Here is a 19,875-nt window from a genome sequence, read left to right as displayed (position 1 = left end):
CTCAACTAGTACCTGATGTGTAATAAGGGCCCTTTAAACACACTCAATGGTTTCTTGAAAGCTTTCATTTTGGAATCAACTTTTTCATTCTCTTCTGTTTTGGAAGTAGGTTCCGTTATGTTAACCTAAAGACAAAAAAATATATATATGAAGAAAGAAAGATAAAGAAATTGAATTTCACACTGACAGGCAGTTCATTAGGTCAAAAAGTAAGCATTATAGTGACTCAATCCAAATTACAATCTTTAACATAGGTTTATTATATCTAAATTATATATTTAACATATAGTAACCTGATGATTAACCTATATTTGAGTGCCTACTATGTAAATAGGCCCCTTTAGAAAATGTAACATGGTCTTTCCCTTAAGAGTTTTTATTTTTATTTTTTATTTTTTTGGCCGCCCCACACGGCTTGTGGGATCTTAGTTCCCCAGCCAGGGACTGAACCCCGGGCTCTCAGCAGTGCCAGCGCAGAGTCCTAACCACTGGACTACCCGGGAGTTCCCCTCCTTTTTAAGCGTTTTAAAATCTGTTCTACATTGCAATATATTTATCCCTCTATCAAGTCCTTGATATCTCATAAACACTAAGTGTTCTTTAAAAATGAAAGAGAGAAAGTAGATCAAGGTAATGTTTTGAGTTAATTACTTTTTATTTATTTTAGATAGATAAAAAATATTTTAGATAAAAGGATTCTTCTAAGATGTGTTTAGCCAATTTTTATACAAAAGCATGGAATCAACCTTTTATATACCGTAGCACACTACCAGTCAACTAGTGCCATGCTTCCTCTTTCTTTTTACGTACAAAGATGTGGAAGGGCAGCAAGTTAAGTGAATTACCTAAAATTACATAGCCAGCTAGTGGTACAATTGGGGCTAGGTCACAGCTTTTGTCTCAATTTCATTTTTTTTGTGAAAATTACCTTTTTAAGAAGAGCTGTTTGTTCTTCATTAGAAATTGTTTCCAAGGTTTCTTTGCCATCACTTTCTATATCTTCTTTACTTGAAGCTTCATCCTCACTGGCAATAGGCCCATTTTCACACAACGGTGTCTGGAAGTCATCATCTACAAGTGGTGGATAGCTATACTTGAAAGGATCCTAAGAGAAAAGAATTTTGTATCAGCTTGCTAAGAGGTGGGTGGAGAAATAATTCTCTTAGTAAAGTTAAAATCCATTCCTCTGGCCAAGAAAACAGAGTTAATTAGATAATGAAATTTAAAACAAAGCAAGCATTTCGAAACAGCAAGGGAAAAAGCAGGATGTGGTATGGGACAACTGGCCAGCCATCTGTAAAAGAACCAAATTGGATCTTTAGCTCATTCTTTTTTTAAAAAAAAATTTATTTATTTTACTTTTTTGGCTGTGTCAGGTCTTAGTTGTGGCATGTGGGATCTCTTGTTGCAGCGCATGGACTTCTGTCTAGTTGTGGCGTGTGGGTTTTCTCTCTCTAGCTGTGGCGCATGGGCTCTGCAGTTGTGGTGCGCGGGCTCCAGAGTGCATGGGCTATGTAGTTTGCGGCATGAGGGCTCTCTCATTGAGGCACATGAGCTCAGTAGTTGTGGCGTGCGGGCTTAGTTGCCCCACAGCACGTGGGATTTTAGTCCCACGACCAGGGATCGAACCCATGTCCCCTGCACTGGAAGGTGGATTCTTTACCACTGGACCACCAGGGAAGCCCCTAGCTCATTCTTTATACCAAAAAGAATTTCAGATGAATAAAAGCTTTAAATGTATGTGTATATTTTTAAAAAACAACGTAAGCTCCAGAACAACACATAGGAGAATTAAAAAAACAACAACAAGGGCTTCCCTGGTGGCGCAGTGGTTGAGAATCTGCCTGCCGATGCAGGGGACACGGGTTCGAGCCCTGGTCTGGGAGGATCCCACATGCCGCGGAGCAACTGGGCCCGTGAGCCACAACTACTGAGCCTGCGTGTCTGGAGCCTGTGCTCCGCAACAAGAGAGGCCGCGACAGTGAGAGGCCCGCGCACCGCGATGAAGAGTGGCCCCCGCTTGCCACAACTAGAGAAAGCCCTCGCACAGAAACGAAGACCCAACACAGCCAAAAAATAATAATAATAAAAATAAATAAATAAATAAATAAAATTAAAAAAAAAAAAAAACAACGAAACCCAAAAAACACAAAACCTAAGTAAGGGAAGGCCTTTTCTAAGTAAAACATGAAACCTAGAAGGCATAAAAATATTGACAAAAATTGAGCATGACAAAATGAAACATTTCTGATTGAGGGCAGAGACAAGATGGCAGAGTAGAAGGACATGAGCTCACCTCCTCTCATGAAAACACCAAAATCACAACTAACTGCTAAACAAACATTGACAAAAAAACACTGGAACCTAGCAAAAAAGATATTCTACATCCAAAGACAAGAAGCCATAATGAGACGATAGGAGGGGTGCAATCATGATAAAATCAAATTGAATACCTGCTGGGTGGGCTACCCACAAACTGGAAAATAATTAGATGGCAGAGGTTCTCCCACAGGAGTGAAAGTCCCGAGCCCCACATCAGGCTGCCCAGCCTGAGGGTCTGGCATCAGGAGGAGCCCCCAAGAGCATCTGGCTTTGAAGGCCAACAGGGTTTGATCACAGGAATTCCACAGGACTGGGGGAAACAGAAACTCCACTCTTGGAGGACACACATAAGGTCTGATGAGCACCAGGACCCACAGGAAAAAGCAGTGACCTCACAGGAGCCTGGGCCAGACATACCTGCTAGTATTGGAGGGTCTCCTTATGAGGCGGGAGGCAGCTGTGGCTCACTGTGGGGACAAAGACGCTGCTGGTGGTAGTTGTGGGGAGTGCTCATTGGCATGAGCCCTCCTGAAGGCTGCCATTTTCTCACCAAGACCTGGCCCCACCCAACAGCCTATAGGTTCCAGTGCTGGGACGCCTCAGGCCAAACAACCAACACAGTAGGAACACAGCCCCACCCATCAGCAGACATTCTGCCTAAAGTCTTCCTGAGCCCACAGCTGCTCACCAGAGGGACAAGACCCAGCTCCGTATACCAATGGGCAGGAACCAGTACCTCCCACCAGGAAACCTGCATAAGCCTCTTAAATAAATGGTTTTTTTTGACCACACCGTGTGGCTTGAAGGATCTTAGTTTCCCCAACCAGGGACTGAATGTGCACCCTCAGCAGTGAAAGCATGGACTCCTAACCACCGGACCGCCAGGGAATTCCCTGCAAAAGCCTCTTAGACTGGCCTCATCCACCAGGGGGCAGACAGCAGAAGCAAGAAGAACTACAACCCTGTAGGCTGCGGAACAGAAACCACAATCACAGCACGTTAGACAAAATGAGACCAGAAGAGGATTATGTCCCAGATGAAGGAACAAGATAAAAACCCCAGAAGAACAACTGCACGAAGTGGAGATAGGCAATCTACCTGAAAAAGAATGCAGAGTAATGACAGTAAAGTTGATCCAAGATCTTGGAAAAAGAGTGGAGGCACAGACCGAGAAGATACAAGAAATGTTTAATAAAGAGCTAGAATATCTAATGAAAAAACAAACACAGATGAACAATATGATAACTGAAATGAAAAATACACTAGAAGGAATCAATAGCAGAATAAATGAGGCAGAAGAACAGATGAGCTGGAAGACAGAATGGTGGAAATCACTGCCACGAAACAGAATAGAGAAAAAAGAACAAAAGAAATGAGGGCAGCCTAAGAGACCTCTGTGACAACATTAAATGCACCAACATTCACATTAAAGGGGTGCCAGAAGGACGAGAGAGAAAGGACCTGAGAAAATGTTTGAAGAGATAATAGCTGAAAACTTCCCTAACATGGGAAAGGAAATAGTCACCCATGTCCAGGAAGTGCAGAGAGTCCCATGCAGGATAAACCCAAGGAGGAACACCCCGAGACACATATTAATCAAGCTGACAAAAATTAAAAGCAAAGAAAAAATATTAAAAGCAACAAATAACATACAAGGAAGCAGAAGCAAGAAAAACTACAATCCTGCAGGCTGTGGAACAAAAACCACATTCACAGAAAAATAGACAAGATGAAAAGGCAGAGGGCTATGTACCAGATGAAGGAACAAGATAACACCCCAGAAAAACAACTAAATGAAGTGGAGATAGGCAACCTTCCAGAAAAAGAATTCAGAATAATGATAGTGAAGATGATCCAGGACCTCGGAAAAAGAATGGAGGCAAAGATCGAGAAGATGCAAGAAATGTTTAACAAAGACCTAGAAGGATTAAAGAACAAACAAACAGAGATGAACAATACAATAACTGAAATGAAAACTACACCAGAAGGAATCAACAGCAGAATAACTGAGGCAGAAGAACGGATAAGTGACCTGGAAGACAGAATGGTGGAATTCACTGCTGCAGAACAGACTAAAGAAAAAAGAATGAAAAGAAATGAAGACAGCCTAAGAGACCTCTGGGACAACATGAAACGCAACAACATTCGCATTATAGGGGTCCCAGAAGGAGAAGAGAGAGAGAAAGGACCAGAGAAAATATTTGAAGAGATTATAGTCGAAAACTTCCCTAACATGGGAAAGGAAATAGCCACCCAAGTCCAGGAAGCGCAGAGAGTCCCAGGCAGGATAAACCCAAGGAGAAACACGTCGAGACACATAGTAATCAAATTGGCAAAAATTAAAGACAAAGAAAAATGATTGAAAGCAGCAAGGGAAAAACGACAAATAACATACAAGGGAACTCCCATAAGGTTAACAGCTGATTTCTCAGCAGAAACTCTACAAGCCAGAAGGGAGTGGCATGATAAAGTGATGAAAGGGAAGAACCTACAACCAAGATTACTCTACCCAGCAAGGATCTCATTCAGATTTGATGGAGAAATCTAAAGCTTTACACACAAGCAAAAGCTAAGAGAATTCAGCTCCACCAAACCAGCTCTACAACAAATGCTAAAGGAACTTCTCTAAGTGGGAAACACAAGAGAAGAAAAGGACCTACAAAAACAAACCCAAAACGATTAAGAAAATGGTCATAGGAACATACATATCGATAATTACCTTAAACGTGAATGGATTAAATGCTCCAACCAAAAGACACAGGCTTGCTGAATGGATACAAAAACAAGACCCATATATATGCTGTCTACAAGAGACCCACTTCAGACCTAGGGACACATACAGACTGAAAGTGAGGGGATGGAAAAAAATATTCCATGCAAATGGAAATCAAAAGAAAGCTGGAGTAGCTATACTCATATCAGATAAAATAGACTTTAAAATAAAGAATGTTACAAGAGACAAGGAAGGACACTACATAATGATAAAGGGATCAATCCAAGAAGAAGATGTAACAATTATAAATATATATGCACCCAACATAGGAGCACCTCAATACATAAGGCAACTGCTAACAGCTATAAAAGAGGAAATCGACAGGAACACAATAATAGTGGGGGACTTTAACACCTCACTTACACCAATGGACAGATCATCCAAAATGAAAATTAATAAGGAAACACAAGCTTTAAATGACACAATAGACCAGATAGATTTAATTGATATTTATAGGACATTCCATCCAAAAACAGCAGATTACACTTTCTTCTCAAGTGCGCACGGAACATTCTCTAGGATAGATCACATCTTGGGTCACAAATCAAGCCTCAGTAAATTTAAGAAAATTGAAATCATATCAAGCATCTTTTCTGACCACAATGCTATGAGATTAGAAATGAATTACAGGGAAAAAAACGTGAAAAGCACAAACACATGGAGGCTAAACAATACGTTACTAAATAACCAAGAGATCACTGAAGAAATCAAAGAGGAAATCAAAAAATACCTAGAGACAAATGACAATGAAAACACGACGATCCAAAACCTATGGGATGCAGCAAAAGCAGTTCTAAGAGGGAAGTTTATAGCTATACAAGCCTACCTCAAGAAACAAGAAAAATCTCAAGTAAACAATCTAACCTTACACCTAAAGGAATTAGAGAAAGAAGAACAAACAAAACCCAAAGTTAGCAGAAGGAAAGAAATCATAAAGATCAGAGCAGAAATAAATGAAACAGAAACAAAGAAAACAATAGCAAAGATTAATAAAACTCAAAGCTGGTTCTTTGAGAAGGTAAACAAAATTGATAAGCCATTAGCCAGACTCATCAAGAAAAAGAGGGAGAGGACTCAAATCAATAAAATTAGAAATGAAAAAGGAGAAGTTACAACAGACACTGCAGAAATACAAAGTATCCTAAGAGACTACCACAAGCAACTCTATGCCAATAAAATGGACAATCTGGAAGAAATGGACAAATTCTTAGAAAGGTATAACCTTCCAAGACTGAACCAGGAAGAAACAAAATATGAACAGACCAATCACAAGTAATGAAATTGAAACTGTGATTAAAAATCTTGCAACAAACAAAAGTCCAGGACCAGATGGCTTTACAGGTGAATTCTATCAAACATTTAGAGAAGAGCTAACAGCCATCCTTCTCAAACTCTTCCAAAAATTGCAGAGGAAGGAACACTCCCAAACTCATTCTATGAGGCCACCATCACCCTGATACCAAAACCAGACAAAGACAGTACAAAAAAAGAAAATTACAGACCAATATCACTGATGAATATAGATGCAAAAATCCTCAACAAAATACTAGCAAACAGAATCCAACAACACATTAAAAGGATCATACACCATGATCAAGTGGGATTTATCCCAGGGATGCAAGGATTCTTCAATATACGCAAATCAATCAATGTGATACACCATATTAACAAATTGAAGAATAAAAACCATATGATCATCTCAATAGATGCAGAAAAAGCTTTTGACAAAATTCAACACCCATTTATGATAAAAACTCTCCAGAAAGTGGGCATAGAGGGAACCTACCTCAACATAATAAAGGCCATATATGACAAACCCACAGCAAACATCATTCTCAACGGTGAAAAACTGAAAGCATTTCCTCTAAGATCAGGAACGAGAGAAGAATGTCCACTCTCACCACTATTATTCAACATAGTTTTGGAAGTCCTAGCCACGGCAATCAGAGAAGAAAAAGAAATAAAAGGAATCCAAATTGGAAAAGAAGAAGTAAAACTGTCACTGTTTGCAGATGACATGATACTATACATAGAGAATCCTAAAAATGCCACCAGAAAACTACTAGAGCTAATCAATGAATTTGGTAAAGTTGCAGGATACAAAATTAATGCACAGAAATCTCTTGCATTCCTATACACTAATGATGAAAAATCTGAAAGAAAAATTATGGAAACACTCCCATTTACCATTGCAAAAAGAATAAAATACCTAGGAATAAACCTACCTAGGGAGACAAAAGACCTGTATGCAGAAAACTATAAGACACTGATGAAAGAAATTAAAGATGATACCAACAGATGGAGAGATATACCATGTTCTTGGATTGGAAGAATCAATATTGTGAAAATGACTATACTACCCAAAGCAATCTACAGATTCAATGCAATCCCTATCAAATTACCAATGGCATTTTTTACGGAACTAGAACAAATCATCTTAAAATTTGTATGGAGACACAAAAGACCCCGAATAGCCAAAGCAGTCTTGAGGGAAAAAAACGGAGCGGGAGGAATCAGACTCCCTGACTTCAGACTATACTACAAAGCTACAGTAATCAAGACAATATGGTACTGGCACAGAAACAGAAACATAGATCAATGGAACAAGATAGAAAGCCCAGAGATAAACCCACACACCTATGGTCAACTAATCTATGACAAAGGAGGCAAAGATATACAATGGAGAAAAGACAGTCTCTTCGATAAGTGGTGCTGGGAAAACTGGACAGCTACATGTAAAAGAATGAAATTAGAATACTCCCTAACACCATACACAAAAATACACTCAAAATGGATTCGAGACCTAAATGTAAGACCGGACACTATAAAACTCTTAGAGGAAAACATAGGAAGAACACTCTTTGACATAAATCACAGCAAGATCTTTTTCGATCCACCTCCTAGAGTAATGGAAATAAAAACAAAAATAAACAAATGGGACCTAATGAAACTTCAAAGCTTCTGCACAGCAAAGGAAACCATAAACAAGACGAAAAGACAACCCTCAGAATGAGAGAAAATATTTGTAAAGAATCATCGGACAAAGGATTAATCTCCAAAATATATAAACAGCTCAGGCAGCTCAATATTAAAGAAACAAACAACCCAATCCAAAAATGGGCAGAAGACCTAAATAGACATTTCTCCAAAGAAGACATACAGATGGCCAAGAAGCACATGAAAAGTTGCTCAACATCACTAATTATTAGAGAAATGCAAATCAAAACTACAATGAGGTATCACCTCACACTAGTTAGAATGGGCATCATCAGAAAATCTACAAACAACAAATGCTGGAGAGGGTGTGGAGAAAAGGGAACCCTCTTGCACTGTTGGTGGGAATGTAAATTGATACAGCCACTATGGAGAACAATATGGAGGTTCCTTAAAAAACTAAAAATAGAATTACCATATGATCCAGCAATCCCACTACTGGGCATATACCCAGAGAAAACCGTAATTCAAAAAGACACATGCACCCCAATGTTCACTGCAGCACTATTTACAATAGCCAGGTCATGGAAACAACCTAAATGCCCATCGACAGACGAATGGATAAAGAAGTTGTGGTACATATATACAATGGAATATTACTCAGCCATAAAAAGGAACGAAATTGAGTCATTTGTTGAGATGTGGATGGATCTAGAGACTGTCATACAGAGTGAAGTAAGTCAGAAAGAGAAAAACAAATATCGTATATTAACGCATGTATGTGGAACCTAGAAAAATGGTACAGATGAACTGGTTTGCAGGGCAGCAGTTGAGACACAGATGCAGAGAACAAACGTATGGACACCAAGGGGGGAAAACCGCGGTGGAGTGGGGATGGTGGTGTGCTGAATTGGGCGATTGGGACTGACATGTATACACTGATGTGTATAAAATTGATGACTGATCAAATAAATAAATAAATAAATAAATAAAAACGTTAGCAAAGTAAAAAAAAAAAAAAAAAAAATAACATACAAGGGAACTCCCAGAATGTTATCAGCTGATTTTTCAGCAGAAACTCTGCAGACCAGAAGGGAGTGGCACGATATATTTAAAGGGATGAAAGGGAAAAACCTACAACCAAGATTACTCTATCCAGCAAGGATCTCATTCAGATTCGACGGAGAAATCAACAGCATTACAGAGAAGCAAAAGCTAAGAGAATTCAGCACCAGCAGACCAGCTTTGCAACAAATGCTAGAGAAACTTCTCTAGATGGGGGAAAAAAAGCCCACAACTAGAAACAAGAAAATTATGAATGGAAAAGCTCACTGGTAAAGGCAAACTAACAGTGAAGGCAGGAAATAATCCACACACAAATATGCTATCAAAACCATCAATCATGAGAAGAGGGAAGTACAAATGCAGGATATTGGAAATGCATTTGAAATTAAAAGACCAGCAACTTAAAACAATCTTATTCGTATATAGACTGCTATATCAAAACACGGTAACCGCAAACCAAAAATCTGCAATAGACACACAAAAAGGAAAAAGGAATCCAAACAGAACACTAAAGTAAGTCATCAAATCACAAGAGAACAAAAGAGGAAGGGGAGAAAAAAGACGTACAAAAACAAATGGAAAAAACAATTAACAAAATGGCATTAAGAAGGGAATTCCCTGGTGGTCGAGTGCATAAGACTTGGTGCTTTCACTGCCATGGCCCGGGTTCAATCCACGGTTGGGGAACTAAGATCCTGCAAGTCATGCAGCACGGCCAAAAAAATAAAATAAAATAAAATAAAATAAAAAATGGCAATAAGAACATACATACAGATAATTACCTTAAATGTAAATGGATTAAATGCTCAAACCAAAAGACATAGACTGGCTGAATGGATACAAAAACAAGACCCGTATATATGCTGTCTACAAGAGACCCACTTCAAATCTAGAGACATACAGACTGAAAGTGAGGGGACTGAAAAAGGTATTCCATGCAAATGGAAATCAAAAGAAAGCTGGAGTGCCAATACTCATATCAGACAAAATAGACTTTAATATAAAGACTGTCATAAGAGACCAAGAAGGACACTACATAATGATCAAGGGATCAATCAAAGAAGAAGATATAACAATTGTAAATATATATGCACCCAACTTAGGAGCACCTCAATACATAAGGCAAATGTTAACAGATATAAAAGGAGAAATTGACAGTAACACAATAATCGTGGGGGACTTTTAAGACCTCACATCAATGGACAGATCATCCAGACAGAAAATCAATAAGGAAACACAGGCCTTAAATGACACATTAGACCAGATAGACTTAACTGATATTTATAGAGCATTCCATCCAAAAGCAGCAGAATACACATTCTTCTCAAGTACACGGGGAACATTCTCCAGGACTGATCACATGCTGGACCACAAAGTGAGCCTTGGTAAATTTAAGAAAACTGAAATCATATCAACAATCTTCTCCGACCACAATGCTATGAGACAGAAATCAACTACAAGAAAAAAACCATAAAAAAACACAAACACGTGGAAGTTAAACAATATACTAATAAACAACCAATGGATCACTGAATTAATCAACGAGGAAATCAAAAAATACCTAGAGACAATGACAATGAAAACACAAAGATCCAAAACCTATGGGAAGCGGCAAAGCAATTCTAAGAGGGAAGTTTACAGCAATACAATCTTACCTTAATGAAACAAGAAAAATCTCAAAGGAACAACCTAACCTTACCCCTACAGCAACTAGAAAGAGAAGAACAAACAAAACCCAAAGCTAATAGAAGGAAACAAATCATAAAGATCAGAGCAGAAATAAATGAAATAGAGATGAAGACAACAATAGAAAAGATCAATAAAACTAAAAGACGGTTCTTTGAGAAAATAAACAAAATTGATAAACCTTTAACCAGACTCATCAAGAAAAAAAAGGGAGAGGGCTCAGATCACTAAAATTAGGAATGAAAAAGGAGAAATTACAACAAACACCACAGAAATACAAAGGATCACAAGAGACTATTACAAGCAACTATATGCCAATAAAATGGAAAACCTAGAAGAAATGGACAAATTCTTAGAAATGTACAATCTCCGAAGAGTGAACCAGGAAGAAATAGAAAATATAAACAGACCAATCACAGGTACTGAAATGGACACTGTGATTAAAAAATTCCCAAGAAACAAAACTCTAGGACCAGATGGCTTCATAGGTGAATTTTATAAAACATTTAGAAAAGAGTTAACACCTATCCTTCTGAAACTATTCCAAAATATTGCACAGGAAGAAACACTCTCAAACTCATTCTATGAGGCCACCATCATCCTGGTACCAAAACCAGACAAAGAGATCAAAAAAAGAAAATTACAGGCCAATATCACTGATGAACATTGATGCAAAATTCCTCAACAAAATACTAGCAAACTGTATCTAACAATACATTAAAAGGATCATACACCAAGATCAAGTAGGATTTATCCAAAGGGATGCAAGGATTTTTAATATCCACAAATCAATAAGTGTGATACACCAAACTGACAAACCGAAGAATAAAAACCATATGATCATGTCAATAGATGCAGAAAAAGCTTTTGACAAAATTCAACACCCATTTATGATTAAAAAAACTCTCCAGAAGGTGGGCATAAAGGGAACATACCTCAACATAATAAAAGGCATTTATGACAAACCTACAGCTAACATCATACTCAATGGTGAAAAGCTGAAAGCGTTACCTCTAAGATCAGGAACAAGACAAGGGTGTGCACTCTCACCACTTTTATACAACATTGCTGTGTATAGGACTTCCAAAACTATCAGAGAAGATATAAAAGGAATCCAAAATGGAAAAGAAGTAAAACTGTCACCGTTTGCAGATAACATGATACTATACATAGAAAATCCTAAAGATGCTACCAGAAAACTTACTAGAGCTCATCCATGAATTCAGTAAAGGTGCAGGATCCAAAATTAATACACAGAAATCTCTTGCATCCCTATACACTAACAATGAAAGATCAGAAAGAGAAATTAAGGAAACAATCCCATTTACCATTACATCAAAAAGAATAAAATACCTAGGAATAAACCTACCTAAGGAAGCAAAAGACCTGTACTCTGAAAACTATAAGATGCTGATAAAAGAAACTGAAGATGACACAAACAGATGGAAAGATATACCATGTTTTTGGATTGGAAGAATCAATATTGTCAAAATGACTACACTACCCAAGGCAATCTACAGATTCAATGCAATTCGTATCAAATTACCAACGGCATTTTTCACAGAAGTAGAACAAAACATTTAAAAATTTGTATGGAGACACAAAAGACCCCAAATATCCAAAGCAATCTGGAGACTATACTACAAAGCTACAGTAATCAAAACATTATGGTACTGGCACAAGAACAGAAATATAGACCAATGCAACAGGATAGGAAGTCCAGAAATAAACACATCAACCTATGGTCAACTAAACTAGGACAAAGGAGGCAAGACAGTCTCTTCAGTAAATGGTGCTGGGAAAACTGGACAGCTACATGTAAAAGAACGAAATTAGAACACTCTCTAACACCATACACAAAAGTAAACTCAAAATGGATCAAAGACCTAAATGTAAGACCAGATACCGTAAAACTCTTAGAAGAAAACATAGGCAGAACACTCTCTGACATAAATTGCAGCAATATCTTTTTTGTTCCACCACCTAGAGTAATAAAAATGAAAATAAAAATAAAGAAATGGGACCTTATTAAACTTACAAGCTTTTGCACAGCAAAGGAAACCATAAACAAAACAAAAAGACAACCCACAGATTGGGAGAAAATATTTGTAAACAAAGCGACCAACAAGGGATTAATGTCCAAAATACACAAACAGCTCATGCAGTTAAAAAAAACAAACAAAAAACAAACAAAAAAAACCCAATCAAAAAATGGGCGGAAGATCTAAATAGACATTTATCCAAAGAAGATATACAGATGGCCAAGAAGTACATTAAAAGATGCTCAACATAACTAATTATTAGAGAAATGCAAATCAAAACTACAATGAGGTATCAGCTCACACCGGTCAGAATGGCCATCGTTTAAAAAAAAAAAAAATCTACAAACCATAAATGCTGGAGAGGATGTGGAGAAAAGCGAACACTCCTGCACTGTTGGTGGGAATGAAAATTTGTACTACCACTATGGAGAATAGTATGGAGGTTCCTTAAAAAACTAAAAATAGAACTACCATATGATCCAGCAATCCCACTTCCTGGGCATATATCCAGAGAAAACCATAATTTGAAAAGATACATGTACCCCAACGTTCACTGCAGCACTATTTGCAATAGCCAAGACATGGAAGCAACCTAAATGCCCAAGAGAGGAATGGATAAAGAAGATGTGGTACATATATATAATGGAATATTACTCAGCCATAAAAGGAAAGAATTAATGCCATTTGCAGCAACATGGATGGACTTAGAGATGATCATACTAAGTGAAGCCAGACAGAGAAAGACAAGTATCACATGATATCACTTATATGTGGAATCTAATAAAAAAAATGATACAAATGAACTTATTTACAAAACAGAAACAGACTCACAGATCTCAAAATCAAACTTACGGTTACCAAAGGGGAAACATGGGGGTAGTGATAAATTAGGAGATTGGGATTAACATATACACACTACTATATATATAATAGATAAGTAACAAGGACTTGTTCAGTCGCTTGTTCTAATGTATAGAACAGGGAACTCTACTCAACGCTCTGTAATATATGGGAAAAGAATCTGAAAAAGAATGGATATATATGTATATATATGTATAACCGATTCACTTGGCTGTACACCTGAAACTTACACAACATTTTAAAGCAACTATACTCCAATAAAAGTTAAAAAAAAAAAAAGACAGAAATAATTGGATGTTTAAGGGGGAAAAAAAGAAACATCTCTGCAGCCATCTTTAATGACCATCATTCAGTAATAATAGAGACTTTTCATTTGGTTTTTTCAGATGTCTGGGAATCAAGATACTCGTAACCAGTTTAAGGTCCAATTTGGCTGAAGAAATAATTGTGCATGTCTGTATAGGAAAAATTCAATTTTCTGTTACCCCCACCCCACCCAGTTTCTCTTGCAGTGAGTTGAAGTGTGTTGGGAGTTCTGTGGAGGATTATGTTGAGTTCTGATAGTCTGGAAACAGAATCTCAGACCTAAGGATAATATATATTTGTTATCCTTTAAAATAAATCTGAGTCTCAGATCATAAGTGTTGTCTAGGGACTTTGTACTATTTCTTCTTTTCTTTTTTTTCCTTTTCAAAATCATCTTTAGCTGGTTGCCAAAAGCTGCTGAGAACTTTCTGTATAACACACCATCCTCGTGGAGAGTAAGAGTAAATTGTGGTTTAGATATTTTATTCAGTCGCTGAGATGATCTTTGATAGGTTCCAGATGTATTGTACAAATAAAAGATGTATTGTAAAAATAAAAGGTTGATAACTCCCCCCAAAAAATATTGGTTCAACTTTTTTAAAATGAAAGAAGACAAAGAAAAGCACACACCAAAACTTTTCATTTTGCTAGTCCTTTGGTTCTAGTTGAATACAATTTTGCCAGTACAAAGTAGATTGTAAAAATCAAATAATTGAAATATTATTAATCAAATTAACCCAAAGCATACCAAATCCATAGGTTTCACAGTTTATTTTAATAAGTCATTATCCAAATATGTTTCATTGTTATGGAGTATTCAAAATTTAACATATATCTACTTACTACTCCTGGTCTCTTACTTCTAAGTAGTAAGATCATTTCCAAAAAATGGAAATGACAGTATATATTACCTTTTAAATTAAAAACTGTTCAACAGTAAACAACTGGAAGCAAACTAAAGACACATCAAAAGGAAATTAAATAACTTATGGTTATTCCTTGAACAATTTATGGTTCACCTCTAGACACTGGAATACTATGCAGCCATAAACAAGAGTAAGACAGCTTATCACATATTGATTTAGAATGATCTGTAAGACGTGAAGAAAAAAGCAGGATACACAATAGTGTATAAATACACTACTTTTTTAAAACAGGTGGGAGTGAGAAAGAATTATATATGTACTATAGTTGCTTGTATATATACTGCATATTTACTATAGTTGCTTATATAGGTAACAAAGATCCCTGGAAATAAAAATAAGAAATGAAACTAGGGAGGGGAACAGTGTGGTTGGCATAGCAGTCCAAAGACTTTTTACTGAATACTTGTTTCTGAATACTTTTACTCCATAGGTTTCAGTTTAGAACCATGTAAAGACATGACCTATTCACAAATAAAAATTTAACAACTCGAAAACTTAAATAAAAAGTGTGTGTACCACTGCTTGCTATTTTAGGGTATCTATGATTTTTCTTAGGATGGTAAGATATTGCTTTTCCTTTTTCCTTGAGGAAAGAATACAGCCTCATGTGCCATGACCCAGTCTTATTTTAGAAACAGGTTTCAAGTACTGTACTTACAGTTCCGCCCATGTGAAGAGGCAGGTATTCTACACTGACGTAGTCTTGGACGTCATTTTTACTTGTAAACTTCAACAAACTCACTGCTTCTGGACCAAGCCAGGATTTCACAATTTTGAAAGCAGCTGAAGAAAAAACAGTCACTTCATTAAATTCCTTTCACTCTCTTTCTCGATTTACTTACTGTATGTGCTAACCCACATCCTCTGAAATTAGTTCAGGCTAAAATCTGTTAATATGTATTTTTCCATGGCACAGTACTTAATTCACATTCTCTAATCTCTGTAGGCATCTACATTTTGACTGTCCCTTATGGGTTTCAAATGTTCCAGGAAGATTCAGGAAGATTAAATTATCCTGATGTTCATTAATAAACCTATCAGGGTTTTGGCCTCTGTACAAATCCATCAATGATCCCAACTACTAAGATTTCCAGACAATGAATCAAACAGCATTGTGATTCACTAATATGTACAATAGTATGAGAAGAGTCATTTGCCTTATGCCTCTCTGATAAACCCCCAATCTGAAAAACCTTCTCAAATGAGAAGTCAGGAAGAGAAAAAAGCAGGCCTCCTCATGCGTGAGCCAGACCCAGACTTTCCATCCTAAGCCTAAACTTCTGTCCCTTTCTCCCAAGCCCTGCAGCTTAGAACTGTGACGATCTTATAGAACCTGCAAGAATAAACTGTTATCAAACACAGCTGTTTAGTAATTACAATTTTGTTCTGTCATGCCATTCTGATTTATACTTAAACTTTTAAACCTCGTTTCCATCATGACTTTCTAAGCACACTTTAAAGGAATTAAAAGAGAAATCCAGCATTAAATTTGCAAAAGCGTCAATGAAAAAAAATCAGGAAATAAAACAGCATGATAAACATTAAACAGTAGTTCAGAAAATTGCATTTTTACTTTGGCTAATTATGCTTAAAATTTTTTTACATAACATTTACATTTTCATTAATTTCCATTTAAAAAGTCTGAGTTGACATGTTTGAAGCTATGCTACTTGAATTAACTGAAGTGCGAAATCTGACTTTTTATAACAGCTTTATGGAGATAAAACTTACATACCATAAAATTCACCCTTTTAAAGTATACACATCAATGGTTTTTATTTAGTATATTCACAGAGTTGTGTAACCCATCACCACTATCTAATTTTAGAACACTTGTCATCACACCGAAAAGAAATCTGCACCCACTGGCAATCTCTCCTTATCCTCCCTTCTCCCATTCCCTGGCAACCACTAATCTAGTTTCTGTCTTTATGGATTTGCCCATTTTGTATAAATGGAATCATGCAACATGAGTTTTTTTTCCTACTGGCTTTGTTCACTCAGCACGTTGAGGTTCACCTGTGATGTAGCATGTATCAGTATTTAATTCCTTTTTATGGCTGAATAACTTTCCATTTTATGGATATGTAACATTTGTTTATCCATTTATCAATTGATGAACTTTGGATTGTTTCCACTTTTCACTATTATGAATAATGCTACCATGAACATTTGTGTACAACTCTTTGTGTAGGCATATGTTTTCAATTCTCTTGGGGATATACCTAGGAGTGGAATTGCTGGGTCATATGGTAATTCTATGTTTAATGTTTTCAGGAACTGCCAAACTGTTTTTCCACAGTGGCTGCACCATTTAACATTCTCACCAGCAATGTATAAGGGTTCCAATTTCTCCACATCATTATCAACACTTTTTACTTTAGTCTGTCTTTTTGATTACAGCCATCCTAGTAGGTGTGAAGTAGTATCTCATTTGGTTTTTACTTGCATTTCTCTAATGACTAATGATGTTGAGCATCTTTTATGTATTTATTGCCCATTTGCATATCTTCTTTGGAAAAATGTCTATTAAAATCTTTCACCCTTTTTAATTTGGCCATTTGTCATTTTATTGTTGCATTATAAGTTATTTATGTATAAATAAGTTATTTATGTATAAATAACTTTATAAAAAAGTTATTTATGTATAAATAAGTTATTTATGTATAAATAACTTTATAAAAAAGTTATTTATGTATAAATAAGTTATTTATGTATTCTAGACCTATTTTCTTCCATTCTGAGAGTTGTCTTTTTACCTTCTTGATGGTGTCCCTTGAGGTACAAAAGTTTTCAATTTTAATGAAGTACAATGTATCTATTCTTTTGTTGCTTGTGCTTTTTTGGTGTCATACCTAAGAAACCACTGCCTACTCCAAAGTCATATAGATTTACTCCTATGGTTTTTTCTAAGAGTTTTATAATTTTAACTCTGACCCATTTTGAGTTAATTTTTGTATATGATGGAAGGTAGAGGTCCAACTTCATTCTTTTGAATGTGGATATTCAGTTGTCCCAGTACCATTTATTAAAAAGACTAATCTTTCTCCACCTAATTGTCTGGGCACCACTGTTAACAAATCAATTAATCATAAATGTTAGGGTTTATTTCTGGACTTTCAATTCTGTTTTACTGATCTATGTGTCTATTCTGGTGTCCACACCACAACATCTTAATTACTATAGCTTTGTAGTGAGTTTTAAAATCAAGAGGTACAGGACCTCCCTGGTGGTCCAGTCGTTAAGAACCTATCTTGCAATACAAGGGACGCTGGTTTAACCCCTGGTTAGGGAACTAAGATCCCACATGCTGCGGGGCGACTAAGCCCACACATCACAACTAGAGAGCCCGTATGCTGCAACTACAAAGCCCACGCGCTCCGGAGCCGGCGCGCCACAACTAGAGAGAAGCCTGTGCACTGCAACAAAGAGCCCGCGCACTGCAATGAGAACAAAAGATCCTGTGTGCCTCAACTAAGACGCAACCCAGCCAAAAAAAAAAAAAAAAAATCAAGAGGTGTGAGTCCTGCCATTTCACTGTTCTTTTTCAAGATTATTTTTACTACTCTGGGTCTCTTGCATTTCCATATGAATTTAAGGACACACTTGCCAATTTCTGTTAAAAAAAAAAAAAGTGGGGGAGGCAGTTGGAATTTTGACAGGGACTGCATTAAATCTTAGCAATATTAGGTCTTCTAATCTATGAACAAGAGATGAGTATTTACTTAGGTCTTGAATTTCCTTTGATGGTGTTTCGTAGTTTTCAGCATGAGTCTTCAACTTCTTTTATTATTTCTAAGTATTTTGTTCTTTGTGATGCTATTATAAATGGAATTGTTTAATTTCATTTTTGTATTATTGATTGCCAGTGTACAGAAATACAACTGGTTTTGTGCATTGACTTTGTATCCTGCCACCTTGATGAACTCATTTATTAGTTCTAATAGGCTTTTGTGTGTGTGTATTCCTTAAAATTTTCCATACAGACGATGTCACCTGCATATATGGATAGTATGACTTCTTCTTTGCCAATCTGGATGCTTTTTCTTTCTTTTTCTTGCCAAAGTGCCCTGGCAATGTAAGTGGTAAGAGCTGACAACCTTATCTTGTTCCTGATCTTAGGGGGAAAATATTCATTCTTTTACTGCTAAGTATGACGTTAGCCGTGGGTTTTCATAGATGTTGGTTTTACATAGATGCCCTTTATTGGGGTGAGGAAATTCTCTTCTGTGAAAAATTAACTTTACCCAAAGAAAGGTCTGGCCTTTACCCTCAGCTTCTGGAGGTAATCTTCATGCCTGTTGGAGTGTCTTTGTTTGCCTAGGGACCCTGAGTCACACTGGAACAATACAATTTAGGGTGGGGGCTTTGGGTCACACAGTATCTGTAGACCTCTGGAGAGACTGGAGACTGAGATGAACCATGTGATAAACTGGTCAGGCCTAGGAAATGGAGCCCCAATAAACACTCTGAACACTGAGGTTTGGGTGAGCTTCCCTGTTTGAAAATACTTCATGAGCATTGTCACATACTGATGACGGGAAAGTAACACACTCCACATTTGGTACTTCCCTGGATTCTACCATATGTTATTTTTTTTACCCTTGGCTGATTTTAATCTGAATTGTTTCCTGGTAATAAACCATAACTGTGAGTACAATAGCGTTCTGTGAATGATTCTAGTAAACCTGAGGGTAGTTTTGGAAACCCCTTGAACTTACAATTGGTGTCATAAGTGAGGGTAGTCTTGTGTGAACTACTGTGATCCAACTAACTTTGCAGTTGTCCCAACTCTTCGCACCTTCTATTCCTAGTTTCTTAGGTGCTTTTATCAGGAGAGTGTAGTGGATTTTGTCAAATACTTTTTGTGTCTATTAAGATGATCATGTGGTTTTTTTCCTTTAGTCTATTAATATGTTGGATAACTGGTTGATTTTCATATGTTGAACTAACTTTGCAT

The 19,875-nt window shown here is 36.9% G+C and overlaps 1 protein-coding gene across 2 annotated transcripts in view; it reads right to left on the bottom strand.

The window, feature by feature from the left end:
* MOSPD2 (motile sperm domain containing 2) overlaps window positions 1-19,875 on the bottom strand; it is a 63,106-nt gene that overhangs the window by 17,346 nt on the left and 25,885 nt on the right. For both annotated transcript variants that reach the window (XM_061177984.1, XM_061177985.1), the window contains exons 8-10: window positions 15,574-15,698; window positions 929-1,105; window positions 13-125 (exon numbers count right to left, since the gene is read on the bottom strand). In XM_061177984.1, coding sequence (XP_061033967.1) covers window positions 13-125; window positions 929-1,105; window positions 15,574-15,698 — 415 coding nt within the window. The remainder of the gene's footprint in view (window positions 1-12; window positions 126-928; window positions 1,106-15,573; window positions 15,699-19,875) is intronic.

Source organism: Eubalaena glacialis, chromosome X (genome assembly GCF_028564815.1).
Source record: "Eubalaena glacialis isolate mEubGla1 chromosome X, mEubGla1.1.hap2.+ XY, whole genome shotgun sequence".
NCBI classification, from domain to species: Eukaryota; Metazoa; Chordata; class Mammalia; order Artiodactyla; family Balaenidae; genus Eubalaena; species Eubalaena glacialis.
This window is presented reverse-complemented; position numbering and strand designations above follow the sequence as displayed.